This window comes from Ictalurus furcatus, chromosome 18, assembly GCF_023375685.1.
Source record: "Ictalurus furcatus strain D&B chromosome 18, Billie_1.0, whole genome shotgun sequence".
Lineage (NCBI taxonomy): Eukaryota > Metazoa > Chordata > Actinopteri > Siluriformes > Ictaluridae > Ictalurus > Ictalurus furcatus.
The window spans coordinates 7,145,314-7,158,040 of NC_071272.1; the positions used below are offsets into that span (position 1 = coordinate 7,145,314).

At 41.7% G+C, this 12,727-nt stretch overlaps 1 protein-coding gene across 1 annotated transcript in view; it reads left to right on the forward strand.

Moving 5' to 3' along the window:
* The window catches only part of LOC128622570 (WD repeat-containing protein 7), a 131,640-nt gene that overhangs the window by 46,125 nt on the left and 72,788 nt on the right, over window positions 1-12,727 (forward strand). The window contains exons 19-20 of the mRNA XM_053649188.1: window positions 838-961; window positions 12,405-12,518. Coding sequence (XP_053505163.1) covers window positions 838-961; window positions 12,405-12,518 — 238 coding nt within the window. The remainder of the gene's footprint in view (window positions 1-837; window positions 962-12,404; window positions 12,519-12,727) is intronic.

The window sequence follows — 12,727 nt, forward strand, 5'->3', positions numbered from 1 at the left end:
CTTTCTAATGAAACTGCTACATTTATTAAAAATGTGTTATTAAAAATACACTGTTAGTGTTATTTACACTGGCTGTACATGTATTTTTGTCTTTCCTTTTCAATCAGCTTTGTTACATTTTCATGAACTGCATTGCATTTATATTAGCTTCATATTTACATGATTTACACTCGCTTCACATTTATTTACACAAGTTTTACATTTACATTATTTACACTTGTTTCCATTTGTTATTCACACAAGTTTTACGTCGACTTTATTCACACAAGCTTCAATAATTTAATTATTCACATTAGCTTTGAATTTATATTTATACTAGCCTTACATTTACATAATTCACATTAGCTTTAAATTTACATTTACACGAGCTTTGAATGTACATTATTTACACTATCTTTATATTTACATTATTTACTTTAACTTTACATTTACATTATTTACACTAAATTTGAATTTACATTATTTACCCTAGTTTTAGATTTACATTATTTACACTAGGTTTACATTTACATTATTTACACTACCATCAGATTTACATTATTTACACTAGCTTTAAATGTATATGTTTTTACACTAACTTTAAATTTACATCATTCACACTAGCTTTACACACTATCTTTCTTATTCATACCCTCTTTACTTTTGAGTATATGCAATCCTAATTCATTCCTTTAAGTAGCCATTTGACTTTTTAATGATTTTCTTCTGTTTCTTATAGTGTGTGTGTGAAGTGTTTGAGGAAGCAGCCTTCTTGTAAAGATTGAGTGTGTGTGTGTGTGTGTGTGTGTGTGTGTGTGTGTGTGTGTGTGTGTGTGTGTGTGTGTGCGTGTTTTGCAGGTGAGGGAAGCGGCCCAGGCCCTGCTGTTAGCAGAGCTGCGCAGGATTGGTCAGTCCGGCAGGAAAGACACCATCGACATGTGGGCTCCGTATCTGCCTCAGTATGTGGATTCTGTCAGTTCACGTAAGTACTATACACACGTGTGTGTGAGAAAGAGAGAGAGCGATCATTTGTTATTTTGTAAGTATGAAAACGCATTAAACTATATGTATAAGCCGTATAAATGTAGTTTTTTGTTTAGCTTGTAGAATCTTAAAATCTGCCACAGATGTTTTTTACATTCCCGCTGTGTACGTTGCCATAGAAACACAGAATTTCCAAGTCTGAGAAGATGACCCGCTCAGAGTAAAATCATCTCGTAATTACTGTAATTTCATCACGATGTGGCAGCGATGTTAGAACAGCTCCAGAGTGAGAGAACAGGAGGAGATCGTCATTCATTCTCCCTTTCTTTGGAGCAGAAGTTTATATCAAGATATTCCCACATCTAGACATCAGTGTACACACACACACACACACACACACACACACAGAGTTCCCTTCCTTTCCTTGATATTTCTTGGCCATGCATCATTGGAGTAGAGTGTGTGGAGGGTGTGTATGTCTGACCAACAAGACACTCCTAAACACATCGAGTGTGCTTGTTTGTGTTTGTGTGTGTGCGCGCTGATGTGTCTTTTGAAGCATTAACCAATTATGTGTATGACTGCGTGGTGAGACGGCTGCTCTGGCACTATTACTCACAGTCTAAACACATTAAGATGGAGAACAGCACACCAGCATGCTGTGTCTCTCTCTCTCTCTCTCTCTCTCTCTCTCTCTCTCTCTCTCTCTCTCTCTCACACACACACACACATACACACACACACACGCACACAGTATTTTTGCCGTCGTCCCACCAGAATCAGCTAAGAGTAAGCAAACACAGATGACATTAGCGTTAGCCTGTTATCAGTGCCTGTGCTGGGGATCTAGCAGACAGGGTGGTAGAATGATGTCATATTGTCATAAAGATGATCCATTTTTGAGGTCAGCATTGCCTTAAAGTCTTCGAAACTACGCCGTAAAATATGTTTCTAATATGAAACATTCCGCAGTAAGTTTGAATAAAAATAAAATAAAAAGATGTAAAAATGCAGGAAAATCACTGCTGAAACTAACCAGCTGATCTGAGATCTTCCCAGGTGGGTGTGGCCTAATATTTTAATAAGCAGGTTGATTGACAGCCTTCTGTCTGAGACTCCTAGATTGCTGTGTTGCTTAAGCAGACTTAAAAACATTTTCTTTTCTTTCCCCTTTCCCTCTTTTCACTCCATTCTCCCTTTCATTCCCCTTTTCCTTCCTCTTCCCTTCCTCTTGCCTACTCTTCTCTTTTCCTTTGCCTTTTCATTTCCTTCATAATTTTCTTCTTCTTTCCTTTTTCTTTTCCTTTCCTTTCTTTCTCTTTCCGTTCCTTTTTTCCCTTTTCCCTTTCTATTTCCTTTCCCTTCCTTTTCCTTTTCCATTCTCATTTCCTTTTGTTTCCTTTCTTTTCCTTTCATTTTCCCTTCCTTTTCCATTTTCCTTTTTTTCCTTTTCCATTTTCCTTTTCCTTTGATTTCCTTTCCATTTTCCTTTTCCTTTGATTTCCTTTCCATTTTCCTTTTCCTTTGATTTCCTTTTCTTTTCCATTTTCCTTTTCCTTTGATTTCCTTTTCTTTTCCATTTTCCTTTTCCTTTGATTTCCTTTTCTTTTCCATTTTCCTTTTCCTTTGATTTCCTTTCCATTTTCCTTTTCCTTTGATTTCCTTTTCTTTTCCATGTTCCTTTTCCTTTGATTTCCTTTTCTTTTCCATTTTCCTTTTCCTTTGATTTCCTTTTCTTTTCCATTTTCCTTTTCCTTTGATTTCCTTTTCTTTTCCATGTTCCTTTTCCTTTGGTTTCCTTTTCTTTTCCATGTTCCTTTTCCTTTGGTTTCCTTTTCTTTTCCATGTTCCTTTTCCTTTGATTTCCTTTTCTTTTCCATTTTCCTTTTCCTTTGATTTCCTTTTCTTTTCCATTTTCCTTTTCCTTTGATTTCCTTTTCTTTTCCATGTTCCTTTTCCTTTGGTTTCCTTTTCTTTTCCATGTTCCTTTTCCTTTGGTTTCCTTTTCTTTTCCATGTTCCTTTTCCTTTGATTTCATTTCCTTTCCATTTTTCCTTTTCCATTTTCCTTTTCCATTTTCCTTTTCCTTTGATTTCCTTTCCATTATACTTTTCCTTTGATTTCCTTTCCGTTCCATTTTCCTTTTCCTTTGACTTCCTTTCCTTTCCATTTTCCTTTTCCTTTGATTTCCTTTCCTTTTCCATTTTCCTTTGATTTCATTTCCTTTCCGTTTTATAGTAAAACTAACTATCGTTTACTTTTGCTCGATCTTCTGACTAGCCTAGCTGCTTGTTGATGGTTTGTGGTAGAATTAGTGAGCTAGCTGACTAACAGTGGCCCCTCCCCCCAGCCAAACCTGCCCTCGAGCTCACTTCTCATTCTCAGCTAACACTGTTGGGAAAGTGGGTGTTTGTTTGAGTCTTTCCCAGAAAGCCTGAAGAGTTGGCCTTCACACACACACACACACACACACACAGTGTTCCCGCTCTCTGTAATGTATCTGAGGCAGACAAGCCGCTGTTGCCTTTGGGACGGTGGTCAGAAATAGAGAAGTGGAAGACAAGGCTGAAGTTTGGAGCTTTTATCTGTGTGTGTGTGTGTGTGTGTGTAAGAGAGTGTGAGTGTGTGTGTGTGTGTGTGTGTGAGTGAGTGTATGTGTGTGTGTGTGTGTGTGTGTGTGAGTGTGAGATGAATAATGCATGGAAACAGAGAGGATTCTTTTAGATGCTGTGACTTATTTTTGACCACACTAAGATTTCAGTAGCACCTTTAGACCGTGTGTGTGTGGTCACTCTGGCTTTCATTAATGCAGAACATGCTTCCTCTCTTTCAGAGATCTGCATATCCTATGTGTTTACACTTTGTTACTGGAAATGCCATTATGCACTGTCAGACCTGTGTCTGTCTGTGTGTGTGTGTGTGTGTGTGTGTGTGTGTGTGTGGTCCCATTTAGTTACTACTGACATCTCAGTGTGGTGTTGTGTATGACTACAGTCATGTCACATTTTGTGTGTGTGTGTGTGTGTGTGTGTGTGTGTGTGTGTGGGTGGGTGTGTGATGGAGCCTGACCTGATGTTTGGCAGAAGACAGGCGTTGGCTCTAGGGAGCAGTTGCTATGGGAACCATTGCTGGTCAGTGTAGTGTTACCGTGGCAGCAGTGACCTCACAAGGGTACAGGACTGCAAGGGTCAGTGAGTCTGAGCTGTTCCTACCCACACACACACACACACACACACACACACACACACATCTGACAGTGCATAATGGCATTTCCAGGAAGAAAGAGTTAGGCTTCCTTTCCTTTTTCCCCTCCTTACCTTTCCTTTCTTTCTCTTCCGTTCCCTGCTTCTTCCCATTTTGTTTTCTTCTCTTTTCCTTTCCCTCCATTTCTTTTCCTTTTCTTTCTCTCTTCCTGTTTTCCTTCCCTTACCATCCCTGTTTCTTCCCATTTTCTTTTTTCCTTCCATTTCATTTCCTTCCCTTCCTTTTTTCTTTCCTTTCTTTTCCATTCCTTTCCTCTCTTTACTTTTCTTTTTGTTTCCCATTTTTCTTAAATTCGCTTTTATTTTTCACCTCTCCTTTTTCTTTGTCAGGTTTAACTCCTCTCCCCCTTTTCCTCGAACGATGGACTGGTCCTATACTGTGTATCGGCTTGTCTTTCGCTGAAAGGAAATCAAGTCTTCAGGCCACACTTTATAAACAGCTTTTATGTCGGGTTTCAGCTCAGAGTGAAATTTCAGAGCTTTATCAGTTTTGATGATTCTATATGATGTATCAGTTGATTTAAATGTTATTACTCTGTATCGGCGCCGCAGTAAAATTCCTTACCTTTGAATAGTTATGTATAGAGAGGGAAGAGAGATGTAGAACATTAACATTACACCACGTTATTGATTGACAGGTCGCTCTGGTTCTGCTCTGAATCGCACGTCCATGACGGCCACTTATACGCAGGATTTGAGGAAAAGGTCATGCAGAGCGAGCAGACGCTCACCGGGCAGCGGCGGCTGAGGACATGAATGAGTGACCTTTTCCTGCTCTTACTGAGGAACAGAAATGTTGGCTGGACGGAGCAATCGCTTGTACTCGAACGGCTTAGAGTTGTGCGTAAGAGTGAACATCGATCAGCGTGAATCTCCATTTTCTACTTCTTCTTCCTCTTCTTCCAAACGTATTTTCAGGAAAACTTCAGGTGTAACCTTTTGGGAGCGTTCTACACGTGTGGAATAGAATAGAGTTGGTTGTGGAATTTAATCCATGTCATTACTCTAGTAGGGATTAGTAGCATTGTAGATATACACTGCTCTTTAGAAGGATGGATCGAAGTTTTCACAAGTGTAAGCTCCTTGTTTACTCGATCCCTTCTGCTGTCCATCCATCCTTCATTCCTTTAAACTGGGGAGAAGTCATTCATTCGTTTATGCGTCTTCAGTATCAGGGCCGGGATCACGACGGAGCCGGTGTCCATCCTGGGAATTTTCATCCCCCCCCCCCCCCCTTTCCTTTCTTTCTCTTCCTGTTTTCCTTTCCTTCACTTCCCTTCCCTGTTTCTTCCCATTTTCTTTTTTTCCTTCCCTTTACTTCCTTTTTCCTTTCCTTTCCTTTTTTTCCTCTTCCTGTTTTCCTTCCCTACCCTTCCCAGTTTCTTCCCATTTTCTTTTTTCCTTTCCTTCCCTTTACTTCCTTTTTCCTTTCCTTTCCTTTTTTCCTCTTCCTGTTTTCCTTCCTACCCTTCCTTTTTTCTTCCCATTTTCTTTTTTCCTTTCCTTCCCGTACCTTTACTTCCTTTTTCCTTCCCTTCACTGTTTCTTCCCATTTCTTTTTTTTCCACTTTCCTTTCATTTCCTTTCTCTTCCTGAGTTCCTTCCCTTCCCTTTTTTTCCCCATTTTCTTTTTTTCCCTTTCCTTCCCTTCCCATTACTTCCTTTTCCCTTTCCTTTCTTCCTCTTACTGTTTTCCTTTCCCTTCCTTTCTTTTTCCCCATTTCCATTCCTTTCCTTCCTTTTCCCTTTCCTTTCCTGTCATTACCAGAATTCACCTCAGATGAGACACCAGTCCATCTCAGGGCTCCATGCACACACTTCTACATCCCTGTCATTGCCAATACACCTAGCATGTTTTTGAGAGGTAGGAGGAAACCGGAGAACCTTGAGGAACCTACAGGGAGAATGTGTGGAATTCCAAAGTCAGTAACCTGAGCGTAGGATCAAATTTGTGGGCCCTGGTGTCCTGCCATGCCTGAATTTAATCAGCAGATTTTTAAAATTTACTTTTCCCTTCCCTTCTTATAAACCGTGACACCAGTTACCATAGTTACCAGGTGAATAAAAAAAAAGTGGTGAAAAAGACGGCGTCAAACATCACGGAAGCCAAGTGAAAGAAGAGATTCATGATCTTTTATTTATTTTTTCCCCCCGATATAATGTTATGTAACGGCAAAATGAACGTTTTACTGCTTCCATCACGAGCAACCAACGTCAATAACGAATTTCATTTATTCTCTGTGAAACTGATCTTCTCACCTCCGCGTATTTTCGCCATTTTGCCATATTTCTCTTCCTATCCAAGGAACATTTTTTCCCCCTTCAGTTTGTTTAAACGCTCGCGACTTGTTTGCCTTCCGAAACTCGATTATCGAGCACTTTAGGTCTAGAGAGTGTTTTGGTGCGTGATACGTAGAAGTGGTTCACATTTCCTGTCTGGCAGTACTCTAGCGTCGTCTCGGTCAAGTATCGTCCCGCTCTAATACGCCGCGTTCGTCTCAGGAAGAGCTTTTTCTAAATTCCGGACTCCCTCAGGGTCCCGGGGTGCGAGCACCGGTGGGTATTTACGTAATTTAGTGTTTATGTGATAATATTGTGCTCAGACACATCCGGGGTTTGTGTGCGTATAGAGACACTTTAGCCGGCTGTCTGGGCCGTATGAGTGCTCTGTGAAAACAGACAGTACTGCTAAATGGGCTGGTGTAATGAAGGAAGCCGTCAATTAATATAACACACACACACACACACACACACACACACACACAAAGATGAAATGGAGAGGGAAATGGAAAGAATCTTGCTCTGAACACCTTCAGCCTGAGCCTGGATCCTGAGTGCTTTCTTCTTTCTCCTGATTTTTTCCTTAGACGCCTCTCTGCCTCGCCGCCTTGCCTTCCCCCATATCATGCTTTTTTCTTTTTCTTTTTTCTCCCCACCCTTAAATATAGCGTGCGTGTTTTTGATTGTGTGTGTGTGTGTGTGTGTTTTTTGGCGAATGTGAGAAAACAGCCTGCCTGCCTGTGTAATGCAATTGGGGAGCGGGCCGTGGATCGATAAGCACGGAGCAGAGAGAATTAATGTGGACCAGCCAGTGTGTCCATCATACAGACTGAGAAAAGGAGGGAGAGCGCACGGGGGGTGGAGCTAGGAGAGGGCTTCAAAATGGGGGGTAGTGGGGGGATATAGATCTAAAACAAACGACGCACAACAATACATGCTGTACACCTCGTAGGTTTTGATAGAAACCGCACACGTTTGTAGGTTTGTTGCAGTTTAATTCCGTCTCCGTGACGATTTTACTGCGACCGGACCACGTGTCGTGACTTATAAAGCAAAGCAAAGCCATGGACGAATTTTCATCTTGCGGATTTTTTGTGATATAAGTCGTATTTTGGTTTAGGTTAGAGTTTCCAGGATTCTAATATATATCGTATACGCTCTGATATTGAAATGAAATATTTATCGTTATTACTTCACAAGAACGAACGAAGGAAACACTCGGGGTGTGTGCTGATGCGGAGTACCAACTGTTATTTATCTTTAACGTCACGTCTCGAAGCGTTTTATCCCTTTACGTTAATTAATCAAAGACAGTCACGGCTTTATCTCGGACCGTCACAAAGCACTCGCAGTGGAGACTCCTTCCATAAACGCTAAATAAACATCTCCTGACCAGAATAATTTTTTTTTTCTTCAAATCTGTTTATGTGGAGCGTCCGTCGGACGTACGCAATGTTGCTGTGCGAGTTGTCGCTATGGAAACGATAACTGATAACGTAGAAGTGTTTCTCAACCGGGGATCCGTGGACCCCTAGTGGTGTTTGGTGTAATTGCAGGGTGTCCATTAAATGTGTATATACATATATGTATACATATATATATGTGTGTGTGTGTGTGTGTGTGTGTATATATGTGTGTATATATATATATGTTTGTTTGTTGTTGTTAAATGTATCATATGCCCATCAAACATAAGAACAATTTAACATCCGTTTTAAAATGAACCGATTTTGGTTATTCGCGTGCATTCACAAACTGAAGATCGTTCATCGACGGGTTTATTTTAAATTTATTTACACATGAAGTGATCGTTTGCAAGAACCTGCGAGCGGTAGAGAAGTTCAAATGTCACACTGTCGGATAAAATAAACAAAAGATCATTCAGAGAGTCAGATTAAATGTCACACCAACATGTTTTGATTCCAAAATGTGTTTTGAAATGTCCAGTGTTAATATTCTGAATGTTAAAGATGAATAAAATAAAGTAATATATATAGACATGACTGGGGTCCTCGTGGATTGTTCGGAACATGCTAGGGGTAGAGGAAGAAAACCCGATAACAGACAGAGCAGGGAGACCGCTAAATCCAACGTCTCCAGATCCCATCGACGATTTCTCCACAGCTCAGAAATACACTTTTGATGAGATGTGGGTTTGTTCGTATTTGTGTTTTTTGGCACGTCGAAGTTCGTGAGTGAAACCCTCGGTGGACGAGAGCGACTCCGCCTCGATAAATCCAGCAGCTCGAATCGGAAAAACTCTGATTCTGATCATTCTTTATTCAGTCCAACAACTATGTGAGTTTCTCAGTGTGCATCTGGATGTACAGTACGTGTGTGTGTGAGAGAGAGAGAAACCACCGCCTACACACGTTCTTTTTCCTTCTTCAGCAGGGGCAATTCTTCAAAGCAGCATAACAAATGATTTGATAATTTTCTGGCCCCGTCGGGATCTCTCCGCATTGGTGAGCTCGCGCTCCTCGCTCAGCGTTTTGGGTGTGAGGGAAAACGCAACCAGAAGTCCTCGTTTGGGCCTCGACATCTCTCCGGGGACCGGCTTTTATATCCCACACGGTGAAAGGAGGAAAAGAAAAAACACATCTTCTAGCGTGTTCTTGGGACGGTAAATCCGGCGGTGCGCATCAGACGCAGCTGTCAGGACACAAGAACAGCTCGGGGGTGTGTTTTTCTAAAACACTCCGCACTGCTGTAAAACTTTCTCGTCTTGGGGTATGTTTCTCTGGATAGAAGTCACACTGTGAAATGGTTTTGACCGTTTATTTTTTATAAAGTTGTTAATAACGTCCCTTGACCTTCGAGTAAACGGCGGACTAGCATGAGCTGCCGTTAAAAAGATAAATAAATAAATCACTAAAGAAGTTGTGGGATTATTAGGCTCATGGAAATCATAGAAAGCAAAAAAAAAAAGCCCTCCATTTTGTTTTTCACTTTTTTCATTCACACACTTCTGTCTGTCTGTCTGTCTGTCTGTCTCTCTCTCTCTCTCTCTCTCTCTCTCTCCCTCTCACTCTGTACCCCTCTGTGTGTGTGTGTGTGTGTGTGTGTGTGTGTGTGTGTGTGTGTGTGTGTGTGTGTGTGTGTTATTAATAATGAATGTGTGGATGGTGTTCTTGTAGTCCTCTCTGCTCCCAGTGTAGCTCTGGGTCAAATGGCTCCTGTCAGATCTGCTGCTCGAGCTTCACTCAGAGTCATCAGCTCACTTTTACCTCCTCTTACTTTATACACACACACACACTCACTCACACACACACGAGGAGGAGCAGGGGAGTGCATCACACACCAGCGGCCATTTTAAAGTCTCCTACTTCAGGCCTTGGTGACTCTCTTCTCTTCTCTTTCCTTCTCTTCTCTCCTCTTCTCTTCTCTCCTCTTCTCTTATTGTCTTTGCTTCTTCATTTCTCTTCTCTTTCCTTCTCTTCTCTCCTCTTCTCTTATTGTCTTTGCTTCTTCATTTCTCTTCTCTTTCCTTCTCTTCTCTCCTCTTCTCTTATTGTCTTTGCTTCTTCTCTCCTCTTCTCTCCTCTTCTCTTATTGTCTTTGCTTCTTCTCTCCTCTTCTCTTCTCTCCTCTTCTCTTATTGTCTTTGCTTCTTCATTTCTCTTCTCTTCTCTCCTCTTCTCTTATTGTCTTTGCTTCTTCTCTCCTCTTCTCTTATTGTGTTTGCTTCTTCATTTCTCTTCTCGACTTTGCTTCTTCTCTCCTCTTCTCTTATTGTCTTTGCTTCTTCATTTCTCTTCTCTTTTCTTCTCTTTTCTTTTTTTCTCTTCCCTCCTTCCTGACTTTTATTTCTTTTTCTCCCAGTATGTACATCTGGATGGATGGATGGATGGATAAACGTATACCTCTTCCCTGCCTGGGTCCCAGGGGTCGGCATTGAGCTTTCCCTACTGATTTGACCCCTGAGAGAAAAAGAGGAAGGGAGCGAGCGAGGGAGGGAGGAAAGGGGGAATGGAGGGATGGATGTGAATGTCCAGATGATTAAAATGGGCCTGAGGCAGTTTTCCTGTGAGGAGGATACAGTGGTCATGGCAGTGTGTGCTTCTGCAAGCTCACCTTTTCTTCCCCCATTCTGTCTTCGTATTCATTCTCTCCCAGCACCTGCACGAGAGTTAAACGACAGGCACGCGTCTCTGCTGTCCCACAGATCCGGCCCGTTCTGGACTACGGCGTCATTACGTAACGTGGTAAAGGTGGCGCTCCTGAGCTCATGGACTTCAGCCCTTTGTTTCAGAAAGCCACGTGTGTGTAGCGTCACTGCATTCTTTTCCCCTGTGGATACGAGAGAAAGAAAAAAGAGGATGAGGAAGAGGGGGAGGGATGGGGGGGGACGAGGACGAGGACGAGGGCGTGGGTTAACAAGGCCCCATGCAGGCGGTGTGTCATGGTTGACACTGGTGTTTGACCTTGCAGCAATCCTGTACCACTGTTCCCAATTACCTGCCCTACTCTGTGTGTGTGTGTGTGTGTGTGTGTGTGTGTGTGTGTCTGTGTGTGTATTCTGTCGTCTTTGAAATCTGTTCTGTTTTCTCTATTCTAATAATTGTTGCAGAATTGTTTCTTGAAAGTGCATATTGAGAAGCAGCAGTGTGTGTGTGTGTGTGTGTGTGTGTGTGTGTGTGTGTGTGAGCAGGAGGAGAGGGGAAACGTGCTCCTCTTTAAATATGTCAGTGGTCAATAGGGAGGTTAATTGAAACATAAAGGCGCTTGTTCACAGAGACACAGGGATACATCACACACACACACGCACACACACACTCGCGGTAATGTGCACACTCGCACTTCATCAAATGTAATTGAAGGAATGATGTGGATATGGCTATAAAGAACATGAGCATGTCTCTCTCTCTCTCTCTCTCTCTCTAACCCTACATCATTTTCTGTGTGTCTGTCTTTTAATTTCCCTTTGTCTCTATTTTTCTCTTACACTCTGTTTTTCTTTTTCTGTTTCCCTCTTTCTTTCTTTCTTTCTTTCTCTCTCTCTCTCTCTCTCTCTCTCTCCTCTCTAACTCTAGATCATTTTTTGCTGTATCTGTTTTTCTTTTTCTCTTTCTCTGGTTTTCTTTTTGTCTTCCTTTTTCTCTCTTTGTCTCTCCCTCTCTAAGCCTAGATCATTTTCTGTCCACCTTTGTATTTCTTTCTTTCTTTCTCTCTCTTTCAGTCTGTCTGTCTCTAACCCTAGATCATTTTTTCTCTCTCTTTCTTTCTCTGTTTTGATTTTTCTGTCTCCCTCTGTCTTTCTTTCTTTCTCTCTTTCTTTCTTTCTTCCTTCCTCTTTCTTCCTCTCTCTTTTTGTCTGTCTGTCTCTGGGTCAAATGGCTCCTCTCTCTCTCTCTAATCCTAAATCTTTTTTTTCTCCCTCTTTCTCTCTCTGTCTTGATTTCTCCATCTCCCTCTCTTTCTTTCTTTCTTTCTCTCTCTTTCTGCCTGTCTTTTTGTCTCACTCTCTCTAACCCTAGATCATTTTTCCTGTCTCTTTCTCTGTTTTAATTCTTCTGTCTCCCTGCCTTTCTTTCTCTCTCTCTCCCTCTCTCTCTCTCTTTCTCTCTCCATTAATTAGCGCTGAGCCTAGATGAGCCGTTCCTCACCTTTAAGCAGCATCGACTAATCTCGTGTCTTAATGAAAAGAGTATTTTTAATTGGTAATTCCGGGATAAGGTCTAAACGATTGCGGTGAGTAAAAACGGGTGTAATGGCGAGAGCTCACGGGCTAATAAAGCGGCCAATAATGCAAAACAATAAGGCCTGATGAGGTCGTTAATGAGGCGACAAGCAAACGAGGAAGAATTAGTGACATTACGAGTGAGACGTTTGTCCTTTCTGATCAGGTCATGGAGACGGCTAGGTTAACTCTGATACGTGTGTGTGTCTGTGTTGCAGCTGGAACCGCTCCAGAGACAGCCCAGCCAACTCCTCCCCCAGCTGAAGCCCCGCCCACTGAACCCAAAGCTCCAGAGGAAGAGATGGACGTCACTGACGATGACATCACTGCAGGTAGGAGCATTTCTGCTGTATTGTAGTGACGGTGCGAGGAAGATGATTTATGTTAATTATATTCGTCCATAATAAGGCAAAAGTTTGTACCCCCCAGTGCTAATACGAAGCTGTGAACTATACTATACTAGAGAACTTTCCATACTAGATATCTATATAGATAGTATAATTCAGCATGTAGTTAATTAGTTGATAATCAGCACCGATAA